Below are 23,228 nucleotides of genomic sequence, written 5' to 3' on the forward strand. Positions count from 1 at the left end.
AACGCCTTTGGTGCAGATTGAGAGCAACCTTACTGCTCAGCAATACATTGACAAAGTCCTTTAGGCAACAGTTTTTCCATTCCTGTAAGCCAATCCGGAAGTGTTGATTTTCCAGCAGGACAATGCAAGACCACACAGTGCTAGGATTACAATTGCACGACTTCAAGAAAACAATGTCAAGGTCTTGCTGTGACCAGCTTTATCTCCTGACCGAGTCCAATAGAACATCTGTGGGACCAAATCGTTAGTGCCATCCACAGGAGACAACTGCAACCAGCCAACCTTTGCCAGCTGGCTGCAGCTGCACAGGAAGAGTGGTGGAACATCCCACAACACTCTGTCCAGAGGCTGATCAGGTCTATGCGTCAATGCTGCCAGGATTGTGTTAATGCTCAGGGAGGTCATACCCAATACTAACTTTGTAATGTTTTCATTTTGACAGCGTGTCACGTTTCACACTGAAAACGTATGATTTTTTTAATCTGTATTTTTGTTCACATTTTCTGTGATTTTGTTTTATATCTATGTTTAAAATATTTCATTAAATCCATTAGACCTGAGTATTGCTTTTCTTTTGTGCATCAGTGTATATGGCGATGCACTGTGCATTTGTTGTTACCATTGATTACAAAGTAGTATAAGCAAGATCTAAACATGCTATAGAATATAAATCTAACCAACACATTATTCTTAGTAGGTTGCATGCCAACATGAGTTATTTTAACTGTAAATGACAAAACACCAGAAATGTCTCTTTGAATTCAAAGGCATAATTACAGACGTACTGTGTGTATATTTTACTCTTTTGCTCATAATATACCAAAACCATTTAATGTTCAAATAAGAAGACATAGCAACTGGCCAAAAGGAGCCTTCCTAATTGCTGTTGACAGGCATGAACGAAGTGACCTGAACACTTTCATGTGTGTCAATACATGCCAGAGGAAAAAGCAAAATGCAAAAGGAAGTAAATCCAATATAATGAAGGAAATTAATACAATATGTGGAATTGTAACAGGAGATAGGCTGTATGGTGAGTCTTTTCTGCAATTGTGTAAAACACAAACTAGAAATGGTATTTGCCTCATTAAAAATAGAGAGCTTTACCAATATACTGCTCATAGTGTTGGAAAGTTTTCTGTGCTGTTGGGAGGCAACTTTCTACTCTTAAGAGTAGAGGTGTTTGTTGGCATAATCCAATTCAGACCCCTGAAGCTAAATCCTCCAACCCTGACTATTCTGTCCCACTGCTTTTCTAAATGGAGGCTAAATATCCCTGTAAACAAAGTGAATGAAAAAAAAAAGAATACAAGGGATTACATTTATACTTGTGATCTTCCTGATTTAGCAAGAAACCATAGCTTATGATTTCACAGGAAATTTCACAAATTAAATTTCATCATCAAAATACCCCGATTAAACTTCTGCTTTCCAGGGCTTCTCAAACTTGGTCCTGGGGACCCCCATTGGCTGCTGGTTTTCATTCAAACCAAGCTCTCAATTACTTAACTAGACCCTTAATTGAACTGATAATTTGCTTAATTAGACCTTTTTACTTGTTTTCAGCTCTTAAACAGTTGCAGTTTAAGTTGCACTTTTAAAATGTTATCGCTAACTTGAAATATGCAACTGTTCAAGAGCTGAAAACAAGTAAAAAGGTCTAATTAAGCAAATTATCAATTCAAGTAAGGGTCTAGTTGAGTAATTGAGAGCTTGGTTGGAATGAAAATCAGCAGCCACAGGGAGTCCCCTGGACCGAGTTTGAGAAGCCCTGTGCTATTCAAATAGTTTTAAATGTTTTAAGCACCCTGGGGATGGATATATTTATATAGCCGATTGTCCAACAGCAATTTGCTCGGGTACAGGAGCTACATCAGGTATTAGATGTCTCCTATTCTCAGAGTATATAGAGTCTCTCAGGTACAGGAGTGTCATCAGGTTGTCTCACTCAAGTCTATGATAATGAGCCACTTAAGGGTTAATCTCCAAACAGTAAACCACTGTGTGGGTACTTCTGCTTTGGTCTTTTCCGGAGTTTCATGTTCTGTTTTTGCACTGCAAAAGAAATTAAGGGTAAGCTCTCCATAGGTTAGTTTTTGTTTCCAAAAATGAATCGAGGTGAATTTATGCTTATTGGGGTGATTTTAAATTTTTCTGGTTTTCCTCAAATGATGGAATTCTCAAGGATGGAATGCTCACAGGTAAACAATGAACAACATTCATGTGAGGCGATGTAGCAGATTTAAAAAAAAGGCTGTCAGCAACTTGAATGGGATTGGACGATAAAGACTGTTGAAGATCAGCTGCACTATAAATGTGATTACACATCTGTTAGGCAGACCTGTATCATTTATAATTGATATCACGTCTTGTATCACCACAGCTGAACTAGTTTCAGTGCACAGTAAATGCATGTTGCTGTCTGACTCCTGGCGTGTGATAGTATCAGAGGAACTATTGGTATTTAGGCTGAATTTTAGACGGCTTCCAGCACTGTTTTTTTTTAAAATCTTTTTTGTGTCAAATGTATTGAGATGTGTGGTGGAAAAACATCAGTATTCCATATGGAATATCAAGTTTTCCAACCAACTTCTCTACTGTCTTCAGTAGCAAATAATACACATTGACACTAAGAACTGAAGACAGGAAACTTTCCTTTATTGATTTTCAACAGGCTGCCCAGGATAAGACGTATGACTGTAGCGGACAAGGACTGCTGAGTATTCCCGATTCCCTTCCACCTTCCACCACAGGTTTAGATTTCAGCTTCAACACTCTCCCTTTCATTCGCAACTCGACCTTCATCAAACTGAAGGAACTCATCGATCTGGATTTAACAAGGTGCAGTACTGATGCTGGCATGACTGGGTGGCAGTGGGTTTAGAGATTATAATGATCAGTGGAAAGGGAATTAGGTAACTTCTCCATTTCTGTTTATTTCCTATGTCCTCTTAAAGAAACTAACATTTCTTTCCCCAGATGGTTTAGCCAATGGTAGTGGTAGCTGTAATTAGGTGTACGGTGTGTTGCAACACATTGTAGAAGACACATCATGTGCGTTTATTAGTGTTGGGTGGCTTCTTCTGCTGTATGTTTAGAAGTGTTCGGTGGCTACCTCAAGTTGATCAAGTTGAGAGTCTATTTCTCTCACACTGTTTGCTGTGTCAGGCCCACGAACGAAGCAAGTCGGGTCTGTCCTACAAAGAGTGCAATAGAAACCAGTTGCGATTAAAACATTTAGAATGCTTTGTCATTTACATCCTGATTGCGAGATTCTACACGGTCAGCAACATAATGTGTAGCTGCTGCTAACATGTTGCAATGAGGACATGACTTAGAATTGTATTTTATTTATTTATTTATTTATTTTTTAAATAACAGCTTAATAAAAACTAAAATGACTTCAGCCTACTGAACTGACAAAAGATAAAACTTCAAATACTGGTGTTTTCTGAATTCAATTTCTTGAGTACTGCGAAATAGTGTACCAAACAATTAAGAATGGGAGTTGAAGCTCTGTAGTTATTTGTCAGAATTGATGTATTCAGTATAGTTCACTGAGATGAAGAATACAGTACTGTAGTACAGAAGAGCACCACTGTGGCTCTAGTGCTTCTTACTCTACTAATAGAGTCTAACATTTGAGGGTAATTTTGATTCATAATCTTAACACTTGAGTCAAACCATTTTTTTAAAACATTAAGCCAATTGCTATACAGTTAGCACTGATAAAGGCTGACTGACCCATGTCAACTTGGACTGTAAACAGTTGATTTTGTTCCCAAAATAACTCATGTTGACTGTTACTCGTTTTAGGTGCCAAATTAACTGGATATACGAGGATGCCTTCCAATACCAAATCAAGCTGGAGACACTTGTTTTAATTGGAAACCAATTCATGTTTATTGCTGATAATGCCTTCAGTGGCCCTGTGAAACTGAAGCATCTCTTTTTAACCCAGACAGCACTGAGTACTCTGCGATTTGTACCCAGCGAGAACCTGAACTGGTTGGAAACCCTGGATTTTGGTGATAACAACATTTACTCACTGCAGTTTCTCAGCAGTTTTACAACAAGGAACCTGAAGAATCTAGATTTCCAGTTGAACGGCATTCAGAAAATACATGCTACTGATGTGGAGGTATTAAAGCATGCCTTAGGACTCAACTTAAACTTCAAGGGTAATGACATTATTTTTATTGAACCGGGAGCCTTTGATTCATGTCAGTTCAACAGTTTGGACTTCAGCGGTTGCCTTGATGAGGCTGACTTGTCCGTGATTTTACTCGGACTAAAGGGACTCAGCACTAGAGTTCTAAAGCTAGGTACCTATGAGGATACTCCAGAGCCAACAGATATAACTCCTACATCACTCCAAGGGCTTTGCGATATCACAGTAGAGGAACTCAGTTTCCAGTTACTTCATTTCAAGGACTTCAGCAACACAACATTTAAATGCCTGACCAGGCTTCGAAAACTAGACCTGACTCGATGTCACATTAGCTTTCTACCTTCCAACATTCAAGGTATGGATTCCCTCACTCACCTAATTCTAAACGAGAACAATTTCCGCAATGTCTGTTTAACTTCTGCACAAAACTTTCCTGCTCTGACCCACCTCTCCTTAAAAGGGAACTCAAAAATGTTACAATTCCATCAAGGCTGCTTGCAAGCTCTTTCTAAACTTGAACACCTGGATATGAGTCACAGCTTTCTTCAAACAGGTAGCTGCTGTGGTATTCAGCTTAAAGGCCTGGGCAGTCTGCTTCACTTGAATATGAGCTACAACAGCAAGATAAGCATGCAAGGGCTTCCATTCAGCGAGACCCCAAACCTGCTGCTCCTCGACTTGACTCAGACACCAATCACCTACAGTGCATCTCGGGGGCCTTTCCACAACTTGCATCAGTTGCAAACTCTCAACCTGTCGCACACCTACACAAACACAAGCAATGTGTACCTGTTGGAGGGGCTTCAAAGCCTACGTGTCCTTAGTCTGCAAGGAAACTCATTTCAATCTGGCATTATTCAAGACAGTGAAATGTTTAAGTGCGTGCCTAAGCTGGAGATACTGATCCTATCTGAATGTCAACTGACTGCCATTGCAGACAAGGCATTCGAACCTCTTAGGGAGCTAAAGTATGTCGACGTAAGCAAGAACAATCTTTTTAAATTCAACGGTCGTGCTTTCGCTGTTCTGAAGGACATCCAACTGAATTTCGCAAGGAATAACATTGAGATCATAGCAGTGGAACAGATCAATCTAATGGAGCCCAGCAGTAAAATAAGGCTGAGCTATAACCCTCTGTTGTGCAACTGTTCCAACCTTCACTTCATCACCTGGTATCAGCAGAACATGGATAAGATTTTGGATCCAGAAGAGACTGTTTGTGGTTCCCCCCTGCCAGGGACCAGGGTAGCGGATGTCCACCTGTCTTGTGGCAATCACCTGTTACTGATCATTCTACTTGTGCTCTCTGCAGTGCTGATAAGCACTCTTGCCGCTGTGGCTGGGAAGAAGTGCTGCATACAGTCAGTGCATGCAGGCTCTTGTTCATACCAAAGGCTTGAAACGTATCAACAACTATCTTAAATGATTGTTGTCTTGATAAAAAAATAAAAAAAATAAAAACACAACTAGGCCTGAATCCTTTGATGGTTTCTCCTTGCTACATTACAGATTGCTTTTTGAGTTTTTTCGTATTAAACACAGGCAGATGTGGGTTGTGGCCTCCTCAGTCTGTGTCGACAGTGTTTGTCTTGCTCTGATTTTGAACATGACTAAAACTGGGGGAGTGCTGGCCTTATTTTTGTTCATTGATTTTGTAAGTGAAGTCTAGGCACACCTGTGAAACAAAATGGTACAAATTCTTATCATGCTCTTTCACTTGTATTAACATAAAAAAGGATATAAAAGAGGGGTGGATTTTCTGAGGAATTATTAATTTCAAAGTGAAAAAATATAGTAAATGTTCTGAGTAGTTTCTAGCTAGTTTTATACCATTTAATTTTTCATTCTGATATTTTTTCTTTTGCCTTTGCATGATCAACAAATTATACATTATAATTGTGATGTCTTAATTAAACTTCATAATCACGCCCTTGGTTGGAGCTTGTTTATAAACGCAGAAGTACAGTAATTAGTCAAGGTAAAGAGCACACTGTGCACCACAGGTATAGCTGCACTCCGGCAGGCACATTACTCAAAGCCTTCTTGTGTGAAGTAGACCAGTTTATTGAAACATACTGACAATGAAGAAAAGAAAAAAATCAGTATTGCCCAAGTATCCACCACAAAGGGGAACATCTGAAAAAACAATTTGACAACAGATTATAGTATATATTTTGCATTTACTCTTGTGTTCAGATTCCTGCAAATATACCCAGGGTGTGCAGTTTCTATACTGTTTTGGGGATTATGCTGAAAAACTAGCAAGATTATAAACAAAAGCATATCTTGATTTGCAATTGGAAATTAATCTATTGTTTGTTTTGCTTTTCAGTGGAATTAATTGAAATGCAGTACAAACCAAACAAGATCATTCGTTTTAATAGGTTTATTTGTACCAATTGTGTGATGTTTTTCGGTTACCAAAAATGTAAAATAAATAAATAAATACATAAATACGTAGGTTGTTTGTTTTTGTGTACAAATGTATTTTTTGTCAACATGACAATATACAAAGAGTAAGATACCTGCACAAATAATGGGCTACATTCTCAAAGCCATTTACTCCAAATTGTCGTTAGCATGTTTTCAAATAGTAAAAACACACCTAATATAATGACCAACCCAGAAATAAACAGCTTAGACATGGCGATTAGTCTAAAACTGTTTATTATTCGTTATAGAAATCCAAATGATGTTTTTTTTTTTCAGACAAAAAAATACACTAATGCCGATTCGAAGTAAATTGCTTTGAGAATTTAGCCCAATGTTCTTGTGCTTTCAAATTGAACCATTTCAATACTTTGATAAACAACCAAGACATCACAACTTCAGTCATTCATGCTTTTTATTTTAGTGTTATGCAACTGCAGAAGTATAAATATTCGTTTAATATACAACAACTATGACATCCATTGAGATTTCCTTGGAGAAAATACAAAATGCAAACCCTTTTTTTTATTGCACAAATCCTAAAAGACAAACCATTTTAAGCAAGTTCATCTACAGCTGGTAATACTAGTCAAGAAAAGAAAAGAAAACATGTATAACTTGACAAACGATTACACAAGACTCTAACTGGATACCACACAGCCTTTTACTAAACAACTTGCTGGTAAGATGAACCACGAAGACACAGTAAACTACACAATCACAAGCTATGTACTGTGAGGTTTCCAAATGCAGCACACCGGTTTGGCAAAGTAGTAACGTAATATACAAAATATACATCCATGATGCATTTGTAAACAAATGTTGAATGTGCTTTAAGAATTTTTTAAGGACAGTCTTTTCAAAGAAGTGTCTCCTTTACAGGGATCCTGATTCTTTATGTAATGCACAACTACTGAGCTGTCATTCTAAGATATAGCAACTATCGAAAATATTCTTAGTTTTCACCTGAAATTATATAAAAAAATATATATATTTATATTCATGGGGACCCTTTTTTTCCAATTTTTTATTTTTTTTTTACTGGGAAGAAGTTACACAATCCACATCCTGTTTTGCCCCATACGGTGCATATTTGATTTTATACCTGCTTTAACCCAAACAGAAATACAAATAAAATGTTGCCCTTTGTTCAATAAGGAGATGTATGCTAACTTCTCCCATTCTTTTAGTTTCACCATGTGTTGTGCTTTCTGTTTAAAAGTTAAGGGTTTTTACCTATAACTTCAAAAACAAACATAATAATAAAAACAAATCTTCAGTGATGCTAAACTTTCAACACTGAAGACGATTCCTCAATTGTGTTTATCTTAATTTTTTTGTATCATTGAAAGTTAGGATTGGAAACAGATACTCTAGTCTAAACAGTAATTGAATTCTGTCTCAGCTGTTTTTTCTCCTCTAATTAGTCAGAAAGCCTTACAATGAATGTGAATGCCAGAATATGGAGTTGTATTACCATGTAAATGCTTCTGCCTCTGACAAATGTTTGTACACATGTGAATTTTACAGCTTATTCAAAGGAAACCATAAACCAGGCAGAATAAAATATTACATAATTACAAGTTCTACAATATGCACAATTAAAGGCTTAGCAAAAGTGAAAAAAACACATTCAAGCATCACATAAGCCCGTTATACCCCTCCTTTTCTCTTTTACAATTAAGTGGTGTCAATAGTTTCATTTTTTCATTTTTTTTTTTGCATACACGTGAAACATTACGATAGGAAATGTAAAAAGCTACTTAATGCTTTTTAAAGGAATGTGAATTTCACCAAAACTTGCTATCAGCAAGCTTCCCTCCCCTTCTAATGCAATGCATTTTACAGAACCTTAAGAGCATTTTATATTGAATGGTTACAGGTATGTGGCAGAATACAGGTTCCTTCCATGTACCACTGCCAGAAATAGTGCTTCTCAAAATGTGTATGTTTTTTGTCGAGTGAAAAAAACAAAATAAATAAACAATAATAATGATATTTGGTGACATTCTTTTGTTAGCATTAAAATTCCCTGACCAGTGAGATGAACTAGTCATGCTTCCAGTCCACGACATTGCAACATTCAGGGGAAACACAACCTTATTTCATCACTAGGACATGTTACACCCTAACGCTTTTATGGGTGATACTAAAAGTGTTGGACTTGACTGAAACTGACTTAGACAAGGTTAGACACACACACACACACACAGATGTTTATACCTCTAGTGGTCCCAGTCAAGTACTACAAGTGCAATTCAAAGCCACCCATAATTGGCACAAAAATTATAAACTTAAAAAGGCCTCTTCACAATAGAGATAACACATCCTTCTCTGTGAACACAAACAGATATGCCACCCCACAACTATTTCCCAAAAGAGTAAACAAACAGTAAAAATAAAAGTTACTTTTGGTAAATGATGAAAATCAGCAGCAAAATGTGTAGCCTACTTTGTCTTTAACTTATTACTCCTTTGTATATATTTACAGGGAACAGATTCCACCCACATACACACTCACACACACACAACTCTCACACACAGAAAAAAAGTTACATTAAAGACACTGTACAAATACTATGTGGTAACAGTTTTACCGGTTCTTAATAAAGACGGTATGTGGAAAACAAAGCCATTTTCCTACTGATATTGCGCACCAAAAAATGCAAGCCTTGTTTGCTTTCAAACACTACACAGTACATGTTTAGAGCTGCAGTAAAGATAATGTAATAATTGCGTTGGCTGATGCATCTGTTTTTTCCTCATGTCCCTGTGTTCCCTGGCTGTGGTTTTCTGTGTGGATTTCCACGTGCTGCCTCCCTGGCTCGTTTCTGCCGGTTGGAGTCCTTCTCTAAAGGTATGCTGGGAAGACAGCTGTCTTGCACAGTTAGGGACATTTTTGACGTATCTTTTCGGACAGTCTTTACAAGGAGCGTTTGCGAGTGAATTTTCTCTTTCCCTTTTTGCTCGGCTGCGTCTTTTTTAGGAGTGGACACAAGCTTTTCAGGGTTGGGGGTTTTAGTATTTTCGCAAGTCCCTTGATTCAGTTCAGCCCTGATGCTGCCGACAGGCTGTGAAGGTTGTTGACACTTCTGAGCCACAGGCTCTGTGCCCTCAGCTGCTTTCCTGGTGCCACCCTCCACGGCAAGAGTCACCCGTGGTTCACCTTTAACATTGACTGTGCTGGTGTTAACCTTGGCTGAAAGTGTGTCACTATGCATCTGTGCTTCTTTTATCTTCTCCCCAGACACTTGCTGCTGGAGAGGTGCAACATTCTTCGTTAGGTCTTTCTGACCATGCAGTCTGTCTGGGTTAGGCAAAGTTTTTGGCTCTCTTGGTCTCCCATCAAGGTTCTCTTTTTTAACAGCAGACTTTTCTGTGCATTTCCCTTCACATTTTGCAGAACCCCCAGAGTTTCCATTAATATGTTCTCTTTGCTCGCATTTGGAGCTTTTGTCACTAAAACTGGCCTGTCTGTCTGCATCCATCCCCAACGTTGAACTTGTCTGACTGTCTTGAGCAGGAGGACGTTTTAAGGAGGACTGCATTTTCGGAGCAGGTTCTTTTGTCTTTAAATCAGCGGTCTGGAGTAAGCGGTCTCCCTGTTTAGTGGCACAAGGCTTTGGCTGGGATCTGGGTTCCACCATGCTGCTTTTTACTTTGAAAGACTCTGTCACTATCTCCTCTGTCTTATTAGTGCACATCTTTGGTGGATTGTTATTGATGTTTTGCGTCACTGTGCTGGGCTGTGTTTGATTACTAACATCTACACTGTTTAACTTTTGAGTCAACGTGGTTTTCTGTACGCTGTCTGTTTTAACTTTAGATGTATCACTTTTGCCCTCTACCTTTGTACTTTGTTCCCGGACTTTAGCCGTCTTGTCTTCAGAACATTTATAGTTTTTCTGTTCTGTTCCAACAGGTGAACCAGAAGGACAATTGCTATCTTTCAAAGCAGAAGTGCTTGGTAAGTCTCCATCTGCGCTTTGAGGTTGGGAATTAGAGGACTCTGCCTGCACAGCACATGCACCACTTCCCCTAAAGTCTGCCAAACATTCCCTTTGAGGTGCACTGGTTTTAGTATCACTGGTAACAGCCTTTTGTTTCACTTGGCTCTGTTTCGCCTTGTCAGAAAGAGCCCCCTTTTCCACCCTCCCCCTTTCCTGAGGTGCAAAAACATGCTGACAGCTCTGAACAGTGGGTGGCAAATCTTTTCCACTAGGGTCCTTACTGCGTCCACCTAGCTGTCTATCAATGCTTTCCTTCACTGCACTTGACTGCTGTTGGATGACATATTCCTTCCCTTTGCGCTCATCAGAAATCTCTCTCTGAACAGACGACTGCTGCTTTGGGGTTTTTGGACTGTTTGACACTGGGGGCTGTTTGATTTCAGTCTTTAGATTAAATGCTTCTAGGGGTTTCCCCAGTTCTCCACTACCTTCTGCCTGCACTAGACTGCCAGCATATTTTAGTGTAGGTGTTCCGATTGGACTAGAATGCCCGACTGGGGGTGAAGCAGTGAAATTTTGCACCACACATTGCTTTGCATTTGTCTCTGTTTTCCCCTTTGTATCTGGGGTAGCTTTCTTTTGAGATCCACAGCTGATGTCAGTAGACTCTTCAGTGCGGCTAGGTTTCTCTGTTAAAGTAGTGCTGTGTTTCTCCATTTTACTCTCTTCAGTTCTAGGGTTTTTGTATGCTAACATTGCAGCCCCAGGGGTTCCTGGGCTTACGCGACTGGCCAGCGGTTTGCCCATTGCCTGTTGCTGGCTTGACAGTTTTTCAGTGCAATGCTGGTTTGTCTCTACTGATACTCCAAGGCTTGCACTGCTTTGGTTTTCTGCCACTTTAGACAAACATGTTTCCGTTTTTGACGTCCTTGGTCCAGATAGCATAGCTATATCAAGAGTGCCTTCTAAAGGTTTTAGAGAAGACACGGAGCGACTTTCCAGTTTATATTCAGAGGATGTCTTTCTCATTGGGCCCTCAGTTGCTGAAATTAACTGAAGCTTCTCAACAGCGGTTTCTCCTCTCCCACTCAGCAACTTCGGAGTCAACGAGTCAGTGTTAATATTGGATGATGTATGAACTGCACTCACTGGTCCTTTGCCAAGATCTTGAGCAGAGGAAGGATCTAGTTGAAAACTTTTGGAATTCAGTTGACGGCCCTCGTGGATCGTTGGAGAAATTCGATTCTTGGGTGCAGGGCATATGCGGTCATCTCTTTCCTCGAAAGAGTGCTTCTTTCTTACAAGTTCTATATTCTGGGCTTTTGCCTCCAGTCTTTCATATTTACTAATTCCCTTTGTCTGTCTGGCTAGCTGCTCCATGTTATCTCTGTACTGCCTCTCTGCCGATGGAGGGGAGCGGTCTTGAAGTGTGGAACTGGATGGGGATCTGGAGCAGTCATGCAGTACTGGAACAGACTCTGCGCCCTTGCACAACGCTCCACAAATAGAATTCTGTGGCTCAGTAACATTCTCGTTAGCTCTTGTGTTACATTTTTTGTACAACGTGTCTTTCAGTGGGCTACAAGTAGTGTTCGGCTCCAACATTGATATTTCCGGACTGCTCGCAAGTCTCTGCCCAGCTCTAACAGAAAAGCTTCTATCTGTATCATCTGAACTAGAAGAGGAGACTTGCTCTGGTTCAAAGCTGGATTCCTGCAGGGCATCCTGTTTCTGTAGTGACTCGCGCCTCTCAGCCCAGTCTTGCCTCTTCATGACCACTTTGCCTTTCAGTTTCTCCCTGTCCAGCTCATCGATGGACTCCTGCCTCCCTATTTTGCGTGTTGCGGGACGCTTCAGGCAGCCCTGCTCGGCGGGCCGAACGCGGGTCATTGTGGGGGTTTCACATGCAGTCTCCTCCAGACTCTGCAGGCTGGGTTCTCTCTGCAGGGGCTCCTTCTGCGCTTCCTCCTGGGTCACCTCCAGGCTGTGCTTGCGGGGGCACAGGTGCTTCTTATCATTGAGGTAAGACGGGGAGAGCTTCTCCTCGGACTGCACTCTCTTGAGCAGGGGGGATCTTGGCGGCTCGGCACTCTTGGGCCTCACCATGTGTCGGACAATGGTAGGGGGGGAGTGCATCTTCGATGGGAAAGTCTGTGTTTTTGAGCTCCCAAGGGAGTGCGCCAGCAGGGGTGATGGGGATCGCTGAGGCGAGGTGGGCTGTGGAGTCGGGGACGGAGTGCGGGCCAGTGGAGAGAGGGGAATGCTTCCAGCTGACTTCCTTCGGCCCTGTATGTACCTCTGTCCACTCAGCTTTGGGCCTAGGCCATGGAGTGTGCTGGGCCTGATGTGACCAGAGCCAGCAGGAGAGTTAGGGGCACTGGAGCTGGGGGAGCTGCTTTGAGAGGATGTAGCACCTGGGTGAAGAATACAGCAAAGACATGCACATTAATATTCATCACAGAAAGCAGAAATGTACATACACAGTCAAAATAAATAACTTTAAAACACACTTATTTTTTAAAAGTAACAGTACTGAACTGTTAAAAAAAAAAAAAAAAAAAAAAAACGAACAACTCTGACACTGCTAGGAGTAGAAAGAAATGCCTTTTGACATTTTACAGTATTATGAAAATTAAGCTTTTTCTGGAGTATTTCTAATAAAATGTGAGTTTGTCTCACCTGATTGATTGAAGTCTGGTGTGGACCGAAAGCCGGCAGTGGGGGATCTGGGGGATAGGCTGTGTGTAGGGGAGCCAGGCAGACTCTCTCCTGAAGAAAGGGACCGATTCAGAGAGGTGAAACTCCTGCTGGTGTGCAGCAAAGGAGAGGGCTGCATTGCAAATCGCCGGAAAAGCGATCGCCTCCTGCAGTAGACAACAAATGGCAATACATACATTTACTCCCACAATTACTGAGGTCTAGGCAAATGTCCTGCACTACTTTCAGTTACTGCCGTTAACTTTTTAGATCGTCTCGCCCTAATTTCACAGATTTAAATTAGAAAATTATTTATTTATAATAAATATTTGTATAGTTAGCCGCTTTTTTTTTTTTATATATAAACAGTATACAGCAAACAGTGGCAGTTGCTACAAATTACATTTTTTTCTTACATGGAACAACAGTGACACCCAGTGGTCAGACAAATATAAGCACTTAAACAATATGTAAATTCTAAATAGGACAATGAATATTTTAAAATAGTACAGGATTGTTATAGCAACTGCATGTATCTCCACAAGGTTTGGCTGACAACCACATTTATTGCTTATATTGTACCAATTACATATACAGTATGTACCTCTGTATAAATGAAAATATTTATCAGGGTAGCCAAGTTCCTTAAAATAAAAAATGATTATTGCTAATTCCATTCGTTTCACTTCACTCATCTGGATAATTTGAATGAATAAAGACCAGATAGGACCCCTCCCACACACACACACACACACACACACCCCCACACACACACACACCCCCACACACACACACCCCCACACACACACACCCACACACACACACACCCACACACCCCCCCACACACACACACCCACCCACACACACCCCCACACACCCCCCCACACACACACACACACACACCCCCACACACACCCCCACACACACACACACACACACTGACCTTTCTTGGGTCTCCTTTTTAGGTTTCTTGCTGCGTCTCACCATCTTGCTTCTGTAGCTGTTTCTCCTGGCAGGCCCGGTTTTAATCGACGTGTTCTCAAATGGAGTTGTTGTGATGGCTACTTTGTTTCCGCTCTGCAACAAAGTGATATAGAATTCATTCAAATTCACAATTTTTCATTCCACACTACAAACATAATCCTACTGCCCAAAGTATCATGTGTAAAGTATGACAGCCAGTTACAGCAGAGATAAAAAAAGAGTTCCTAATCAAACTGATTTGGTTGCTTAAGGGGCAGGGGTAGGACAAAATGGACGATAATATTGCTGCCACAAAAATACATGATGCTCCACAGAACAGACAAGCCAGCTAACCACTGAAACATATGAAATGACTACAGCTTGGATTTACAACCGAATGCTGCTCATTTCAGGTGATCGGTGACCTTAAAACATTCAAAGCCGAGCCCACCTTTAACAGCAGCTCCACCACTTCAGTATGAACGAGCCCGTGCACTGGCTCCCCGTTGACGTGTGTGATGAGGTCACCAGCCCTCAGCCCAGCCTGGTGAGCCGGTCCACCTTCCTCGACATTCTGAAATGGAACCAATTAACAAACAATAAATATAGATAGACCTGGGCTGGATGTCTAATGTCTTGTCTCCATGGACAAGTCAGTAGTATTTTAATTTAGATTTTTTTTTTTGTTTAAACATTTTGTTACCAGCTCCATATCTTGTACTATTAAACTTTAGGCAAAAAAAAACACCTATCGGCTAAAATCGGCAATTTTTGTTACTTTAGCCGATAATGTACACCGATATTCATGCTTGAATTTCTTCCAGCACAGAATTTAATGTTTAATTTGGCACACTTACTAATGACACAAGAACACTGAGGCAATAATCTTTCTTGCAGTGTTGTATAACGTGCATTCAACCTGCAGTAAATATGTCTCAAAAGAGTAGTGTTAGGAATTTTTTTTTTTTTTAAATATCTGAAGACAACAATAGTATAGCTGAGTTGTGTGCAGCAGAACAGACTTGATGCAACATTAAATCCAACAATGAACTGTGAATAGAATATTTTTGTAATGCTTTTTTTAAAAACTTTTTTTTTTTGGTTGAATCCTAAACATTTATTATTATTATTATTATTATTATTATTATTATTATTATTATTATTAAATGTACTTCAAAAATGCCCGTTTGTAATTTTTGTTGCTCTTGCTTAATCTGCATTGGTTGCGGGTGTATTCGGCAACATTTTGTTAAGTAACAAATTCAAGTTTAACTGAATTTGGTAACCGGAAATTATATATTTGACATCTTTTTTTTTTTTTTGGATAAGTGAAGAATTTAAGTGGTGCTGCATTTTTAAGCAGTGTATGCTTAAAATAAGAATTTAACAGAAGTTGTTGTAGTTCACATTGCATAGGCTAATTTTTTTTCCCACTGTACAGTATAGGTTATATAGGTTATACATTATATATTTTTTTCTACAGAAATGCTTTTACTAGTACAAATGCAAAATGTTATTTTTGTGTGACAGTTGTAAAACAAATGCATAAATTGCTCTCTAGCACACACACAATAATATTACGTTATTCTTTTTATTCATTTTCTGAAGTAAATGCAACAAGTAAAAAATACCTTAGCTTACCTGCACTATCTATTATTATTGGTATTGGCAAATATGGGCAGATAATCATCAGCCACCAAGATGATCTTTAAATCGGTGCACCCCTAATTATCTTTGATAAAGCTAGAGTCAAATGCCAATACTAAGATATTTAGGAACACTCCGAAACAGATTTGCAGTCATTACTGTATCTATGTCTAACGTAAAGCTTACTTACCCAGACCATGTGGTAAACCGTGTACACGTCACCATCGCAAGCGTACACTCTGATGGCACGCAGTGTGAAGCCAAACTTTTTTCCTGCGCTATGGATGACGACTGGCTGTTTGGGGCTGACAGCAGAGATGGAGGAGTCGCGGCTGGGAGAGGAGTCTCGGGAGGAGGGATCTGAAGACAGGGAGTGTGGAGACATCGGGCTACTCAGCGGAGACGCACCCAACACATCTGGAGGAAAACAAAACCAGACAAATGTGTTTGTAAAACACTTCATAACAAAATACTAGTGGCAAAAAAGATGGACATACATTTTTTGCACAAGTCAGCGAAGAACAATTTATGTCTGAAGTCACTGGTTTAGACATATTGTCTAGGAATGTGTTGATTTGTTACAGCCAGTCATCTTACATTAAATGCAAGAACCCTGTTTCAAAAGACACAGGCAGGCTTTTTAAAATTATTATTATTATTATTATTATTATTATTATTATTATTATTAATATATATATTTTTAAACATATTCCCTTTTAAATAATTTGTGATTATGTGTATTATACCATTCCCCGTTAAACTGGCAACGGAATAATATAAACAATATTGTTGATATTCTCAGTGAAATGTAGAGATCATAATAATTTAACTTCACGTTATGGCTATAAAAAGGTTAAGTCATAGCCAGTCTCTACAGAAAACCAGTATTCTAAGTGACATTTTCCTGCTTCCTGTTTGCAACAAACATCAGTGAACTCTTCATCCATCATGAATGTCAAATTGAGGCTTTTTTTCTGCATCTCTCAGAGGTTTACAGCAGAAAAACTAGAAAATGCGATTAGAATGTGTGGTGGTGCAGGTGATTCTTCACAAGGTCTAGCATATATTTTAATAAAGAACTCCCCATGTAAAGAGCTCATATCGAGCAATTTCACAGCACATATATTTCTCTTTACCTCCTGGGATCATGAGGGAGAGAGTGCTGGCAGACACAGACTTTGTAACTTTGAGGGGGCTTTTCTGTTTCTCTGTGCTTTCTAATCGCTGATGGGCCAGGTGTGTGCTGAGGTCCTCTGATACCACAGAGGTGTTATCTGGGCTCTCCACACCTTCACTCCTGGTATGCATCTGATCGAGATGCTCAGAGAAGCTGGCCACTGTAAAGATGGAAAAAAATACATTCAAAGAAACTAATAGCAGCACAGATTGAAAATATGTTAATGATTTCTGGACAGCTACTGCTTCTCTCTTTTGGTGATTATTTCCATTTACAAGAGATTGATCCCTTTAATACATTTTTTTACATTTATAATAATTTAAAAGTTGGAACGATACCTAAATTCTAAAACTATAAAGCTAAATATTGTGATAATTGTGGCATTTACTAATATATGCGTATTACTGGGATTTTAATATGTTCTATGTTAATGCTGAACATTTCTAGTTTAAATGCATTTCGGAAATAAGATTTTAAATTATTTTTTATTCTTTAAAAAAAAAAAAAAAAAAAAAAAAAAAATTGAAGATTAAATTAGTGGGCCCTATTTTTTCCCAAAGTCTGCATTTATGAATAAAATAAAGCATGTTATTCTGTTGTTGATTATAATAACTAAATGAAGCAACCACATGAACATCATTTAATCATTAAAGCCCTGGTGATAAATGGCAAGGTTAATATTTTATTATTATTATTATTATTATTATTATTATTATTATCACAATAAGCAAAAAAATAACTTAAGATAAAATGCAAATCCGGTTGTTCAATAGCTAGATAGACCACAAGCCAAAGGCGATGTCTTCTTTATGTCCAGTAGTGTGGAGTTAGAGATGTGCAATATTTAAATGCTCTTGATGCAGCTGTCCGCTGTCTCCGTTGTAGAAGCTGTACACTCCTGGATGGCTGTGAGCTTTGCTGCCCCTGAGGGTTGTACCTGAAAGGTTGGAGCCACTAAGTGTGCTGCCTGGAGTCGTGACCTCAGGCTCGTCCTGTGGCGGCTCCCCGATGGTGAAGGCCACTTTCTCAGGCTCTCCTGGGGGCTCCTCTCCTTCCTCCATCTCAGCAGAAATGGCGAACTTAGGGAGCATCCCAGACCGGCGTCCCAGACTGCTGCTCTCTGTGTCTGAGGAGTGGGACAGCGAGGGCCTGGGAAAACGGGCACAAAATAAAAGTAATATTTCAGTTTATTTTGTAAATGTGCATTTATTTAAAATTAACCCCCCAGTATTATCTATCACTTAATAAACATGGTCATGACTGACAGGGGGCTTCAAGGACTGTGACATCCAACTGGCTTTACATCACATGTTCATCCTTTTTGGGGTCTATTGTTAGTAAGACATCTGGGGAAGGTTTGAACCCTTAGCCTTCCATCCATCTCTCAGGAAACACAGCCAAACCTATTCCAGCTTACATTTCACTATACTCCGGAGTCCAGCTGAGGCAGTCCACAGTCACAGGGCTCCCACTCTTTGTTTTGTCTCCCCCATCTCCCTTGTCCTCTCCTTGGTTACGAGATATCTGGTCCATACTGCTGTAGACCTGCCATTGACAGCACAAAAGACAGTTGGGTTACAGTTTTTGGATAACCACATGTTACAGACATTACATAACTTATAAATAAATAAATAAATAAATAATTCGGCGGGAGAATGCAGCATATTTTCATACAGGTTAGAGTACTTCCATATTTACGGCACAATATGAACTAGAATCCTGCAGCAAAAGTCTGCAGTCATGTAAAATTTCAAAACCTTTAACTAAGGTTAAAGTAGTAGCACCATTGAATAGTCCACAGTGTAAAAATACAATAAAAAAGAAACAGAAGTAAAGAAACTGTCAAGACTGGACTTACTTTTGAGAACCTGTGTGAACAGGATGAAAACTGCCTGATTTCCACATTAAAATCTTCATCATTAGTCTCTTCCTCCTCCTCGGTTTCCAAATGGTGATACCTCTCAGACCGAGCTGTGTGAGACATCAAGAAGAATAAATCAGCTCATTATTTCGAGAGATTACACATCTCTTATCTGCTCACAAATGGAACAGCCAAGTCTTTTGTGTTCCTTCAGATTAACAATGACATCACATCTAAATGTGAACCCTCAAACACCCATACAATGGGACTTTAAAGGAAGCATCTATTACTGGAAAATAACCCAATGTGGTTTATTAGTACTGCTGTGCTCAAGTCCCTGTACCCTCCCAATGCAGGCAGCACATACTGTCAAAGTAGCTTGTATCATCTTCCGACTCCAGCTGTGGGATAAACTCTGCCTTCTGCCGTAGCAGACTGTTCCAGTCCAGATTGTGGAAAAACGGATGTTGCTTTACTTCATAGGCACCCCCTCAAGGCAAAAGCAAGAAATTCAAATAAGTAAATCGTACCACACTTTTAAAGTCAAGAAGAAAAACAATGTCTCCATCTGTGTAAGGTGACGCTTGATGGATTGTAAATGTAAATATGGTACTTGCAGAGAAGGCACTGCTTGCATGAACAGTATAGTATCTACTTGATTTCCCAATAAAGTAATGAATGAAGCGCCACACCCTACCTGTGCCCATCCTTTCCAATGGGTTCTGCCTGAGCAGCAGTGTGATAAGTTCTTGGGAATCGGGCGGTGGTGCATCGTCACCCTCGGGCCAATTGATCTCATCTGATTGAGGAGACAGGGGAACAGGAGCAATTTAAAAGGGATAAAATCAACAAAGTGCCTCAGGAACAACATTTCTTAAAAAATGGACCATGGTGGTTATAATTTGGGATCTCCAGGCTGCTATATTAACACTTTTTTGGTTTTGTTGCATTTTGTCAATAGGCCATGAAGAACGAACAATACTGAATTGGGTTCACAAAAGGCTGGTCCTTAAAGGGTTAAACTACTTGTTGCCTATTAAAAACAAGGTGGCTGCCACTTTAAGTTACCGAACCCTGGCAGTGAAGCCCAGCATGGCTAGTCTCGTCAGGTAAATGGCCAGTAGGCGATGAGGTGGACTAATACAAGCTGATTTTCCACCCTAACCCACGGGAGCTGAAAGGACAATAAAGTGCTCACTATGGGTCCCCAGCCAAGATCGGAGATTCAACACAAACTGACTTCAAAACAGGCTTACGTGATTTACTGAGCTCTGGTGCATTTACTAGGTCTGCCACCAGAGCCCCTGTCGGCTCTATATTCTGTAGCCAACTATGCTTACATTTTTAGGCTGAAATGAAGGTTACTCTCAAAACATGGACTGCAATTATAATTTTCCTTTCTACCAACTGAGCCTTGGTATCCAGACATTTAATTACCAATGGTACAGACATGTGCTCGGTTATGGTGTCATATTACATAATGGACTGAAGAAATATTACATTTCTTGAAATCACTGTTTTCATTTCTTGTTTTTTATTACAAAGTACTTATTACCAGATGGGTTTTTTTGTTGTTGTTTTTTTTCCGGCTATTAAATTGCACATTAGGTCACTTCCCATTTTCTCTGGACAATGTTTTATCTGAACCTTTTAATTTTCCTTTGTTATCCCAATCCGGAAGCCAACATTACAATTTAACAACTATCATTCAGAATTTAATAAACAGAACAATAGAAGTCACAAAATGCATACAACAGTTTAGATTTATTATAACAAATGGAAGCACATTTGCATATTCTTATAAAGAACGGCCCAAGGATGTGTGAGGCAAAGCAATTAGAAAATTGAGTTATTTTCATGATTGTCTAGCCAACAGCTTGTAGTGCAAAATTTTAATCAGATTTGGAAGTGAAACATGAATATGCATTCATACCCTAAGGCAGTGGCAGAATATCCAAGTGCTCACTGCTTCCCTTAATTAACAGTCAATTCCCCTGCCCTTTCAAAGCTTGGCATATAACAACACCACAAAAAAAGAATATACATCCATAAATTGCCAGTGCTGTATACTGGGGAGGCTGAACTTATCTGCTCTCTCTTTTTATCTAACAAATTACATTGCATAATGAGTCTCTCCACAACAGTCGTGTTGAGGACGGGTGATGGATGAGGGGTACCCACTTTGCTGTCAGGCAATATTGAAAATACCCATGCCGCTTTATAAAATACTACCAGGACCGCTACAAGTCTGAACTGTTAGTAAAACACACCATTACAGCAGAAATAATTGGGACTTTGTTACGTTCCTGAACTTTTGGAGCTGTGTTATGGAAAGCCAGGGATTTCCAAAGCTGTGAGTGGATTCTGAAAACAGCAGGCTGGAGAGCTGGGGATTCTGTATAATGATCATGTGTCTGTGCTGCAAGGCCTTTGCAGCCACACAGGTTGGCTTAGGGGTTTATATTTGAAAGGTTATTGAATTTTAAATGTGAAAGGCAGGTGTTGTATCCAGAAACACTTAAATAATGCATCCCGTCCCTCCAAATCCACTTGAAACCATATGCATTTTTCTGGTTAAAATGACCGCAATTGATAGTTTATAGTCAGGGGTTCACATAACTGGTACGCATGTGCAACAGTAAAGAAAAATGCAGACTTTTATATTGTTTTTAAGTAAATGCTTACCGTCAACACATTTAACAGAAAAGCCTTTTTCATATAGGTAGCGAGGGTGCTCACGATTGCAAGGTCAAGCATTTTACCTGGCTGTGACCCATACCTGTTTAACCTCCCGATTTTCTATCGAGTCAACGATCTCCGTGTAACTGAGCTTATTGTCACTGACCATAATTAAATACCAGTCCCCATATTTTACTTAAGGCTGGAGGGTTCCAAATTCACTAAAAAAGTCAATCCCTGCTAGTGCTATCATTGGCTGCTTCATGGTTTTTTTTTTTGTTTTTTTTTTTAATAAAAAGACAGCAATAGGTGGACTCCAGTTCATAACATCAGTCATTTTCTTTTAATGGACACTTGAAGCAACCAATGATAGTAGGGATCTCGATTTAGCTGTCCATTCAGAGAAGAGGGATGTAGTTACACAGAGTGGCTTCGCTTCCCAAACTGAGCACGTATAAGAGGTGTCGATGTTTGAGAGCCATTACATTTAAAACATCAGTTTAAAAAAAAAAAAAAAAAAACACACAACATCATTTACTAAGCATTTTACTTAAAATATTTTTTTCCCCTTGTTATATCCTTCTAAAAAATACTGTCGTGCTGTCAAGCTAATGTGTTCAACAACACTAAAAAAGTGAAGCAGTGTTTTGTTTTTTGCTTTTGAATCTCCAGGGCTGGAATTTGGTGGAGGCTATTAATAAACAGAGAATACGTGAGGATGTGTTAAACATTGTAATAACCATCGCGCAATCCGGACTCCTACTTAAACATTTATAAAACTATTGTTGTTGTCTCTGACACTGCCATTAAGCAGTGCTGCTTGTGAGCGTGGGTTTTCAAAAACAAATATCAATCCTGCCTCAGCCTCACACCTTTCTGCCCTGATGCATATTCATATGTGTAAGATGACCACTGAAACCTTTGATCCTGAACCCAGCATCCTTGACAAGGGTATAAATTGTTTTGAAAATTGGTGCTAAACTGTTTTACAGGTTTAGCACCAGAGATCCTACTGGTGCTAAATTATTAAATACCACCCTAAATCAAGCCCCCCTCACACGACACACAACATGAATTTTCTCTCCTGTGTATGCGGATGAGTGTGGGTGGGTCATTTGAGTAGTCCAGACCCAATGACAAACTATCACCATCTATGGTTGCCAACGATCATAAAAAAAAAAAAATAATAACAATAAATTAAACATGTCTACTAGCGCCAGAATTTAATGTCACTCGCACTATATGGAGGTACAAAAATTACCACATTAACACTAGAACTGCCGCGGTTATACTCATCTCTAAAACCACCGCCGGCAGTCATTATGATGGTACATTTTAAACAACATCAATATTAAAATGAAAGACAAACTATCAGATACAACTCAAGTTTTATTCAAGCACATCATATCAAACATCTGCACAGCCGAAAAGCCGCATTTAAATGAACAACTAAACGTAAAAGGATTTATTTTCTAACTTACCACATATAAAGCACTACTTCAAAAAATGAAAACAATATAATAAAAGAAACTTGTGTGTAAACAGGTATACAGTGCCGTGAAAAAGTATTTGCCCCGTCTGATTTTCTGCATTTTTTTGACACTGAATGTTATCAGATCTTCAACCAAAACCTAATATTAGATAAAAGGGACC

The 23,228-nt window shown here is 39.4% G+C and overlaps 2 protein-coding genes across 8 annotated transcripts in view; one reads left to right on the plus strand and one right to left on the minus strand.

Moving 5' to 3' along the window:
• The first annotated feature begins 1,798 nt into the window (after positions 1 to 1,798).
• On the plus strand, positions 1,799 to 6,781 carry LOC117403710 (CD180 antigen). Its single transcript, XM_034006041.3, has 3 exons — positions 1,799 to 2,201; positions 2,675 to 2,841; positions 3,817 to 6,781. The coding sequence occupies exons 1-3, from the start codon at positions 2,109 to 2,111 to the stop codon at positions 5,591 to 5,593; spliced, it is 2,037 nt and encodes a 678-aa protein (XP_033861932.2). The 5' UTR covers positions 1,799 to 2,108; the 3' UTR covers positions 5,594 to 6,781.
• Positions 6,782 to 6,998: 217 nt separating this feature from the next.
• The window catches only part of LOC117403709 (microtubule-associated serine/threonine-protein kinase 3-like), a 160,579-nt gene continuing 144,349 nt past the window's right edge, over positions 6,999 to 23,228 (minus strand). For all 7 annotated transcript variants that reach the window (XM_059006569.1, XM_059006565.1, XM_059006572.1 and 4 more), the window contains 11 exons: positions 19,594 to 19,695; positions 19,264 to 19,386; positions 18,894 to 19,006; positions 18,453 to 18,580; positions 17,973 to 18,184; positions 16,995 to 17,195; positions 16,049 to 16,275; positions 14,663 to 14,785; positions 14,192 to 14,325; positions 13,231 to 13,415; positions 6,999 to 12,965 (listed from right to left, as the gene is read on the minus strand). In XM_059006569.1, coding sequence (XP_058862552.1) covers positions 9,364 to 12,965; positions 13,231 to 13,415; positions 14,192 to 14,325; positions 14,663 to 14,785; positions 16,049 to 16,275; positions 16,995 to 17,195; positions 17,973 to 18,184; positions 18,453 to 18,580; positions 18,894 to 19,006; positions 19,264 to 19,386; positions 19,594 to 19,695 — 5,150 coding nt within the window. In that variant the 3' untranslated portion in view covers positions 6,999 to 9,363. The remainder of the gene's footprint in view (positions 12,966 to 13,230; positions 13,416 to 14,191; positions 14,326 to 14,662; positions 14,786 to 16,048; positions 16,276 to 16,994; positions 17,196 to 17,972; positions 18,185 to 18,452; positions 18,581 to 18,893; positions 19,007 to 19,263; positions 19,387 to 19,593; positions 19,696 to 23,228) is intronic.

This window comes from Acipenser ruthenus, chromosome 2, assembly GCF_902713425.1.
Source record: "Acipenser ruthenus chromosome 2, fAciRut3.2 maternal haplotype, whole genome shotgun sequence".
Classification (NCBI taxonomy): Eukaryota; Metazoa; Chordata; class Actinopteri; order Acipenseriformes; family Acipenseridae; genus Acipenser; species Acipenser ruthenus.

Bases quoted from the DNA above. Each gene is read 5' to 3' on its own strand.
- LOC117403710 (XM_034006041.3), top strand. From the start codon at position 2,109: ATGAATCGAGGTGAATTTATGCTTATTGGGGTGATTTTAAATTTTTCT. The intron at 2,202-2,674 runs GTAAACAATGAA...GATTTTCAACAG, and splicing joins CAAGGATGGAATGCTCACAG to GCTGCCCAGGATAAGACGTA. The intron at 2,842-3,816 runs GTGCAGTACTGA...TACTCGTTTTAG, and splicing joins ATCGATCTGGATTTAACAAG to GTGCCAAATTAACTGGATAT.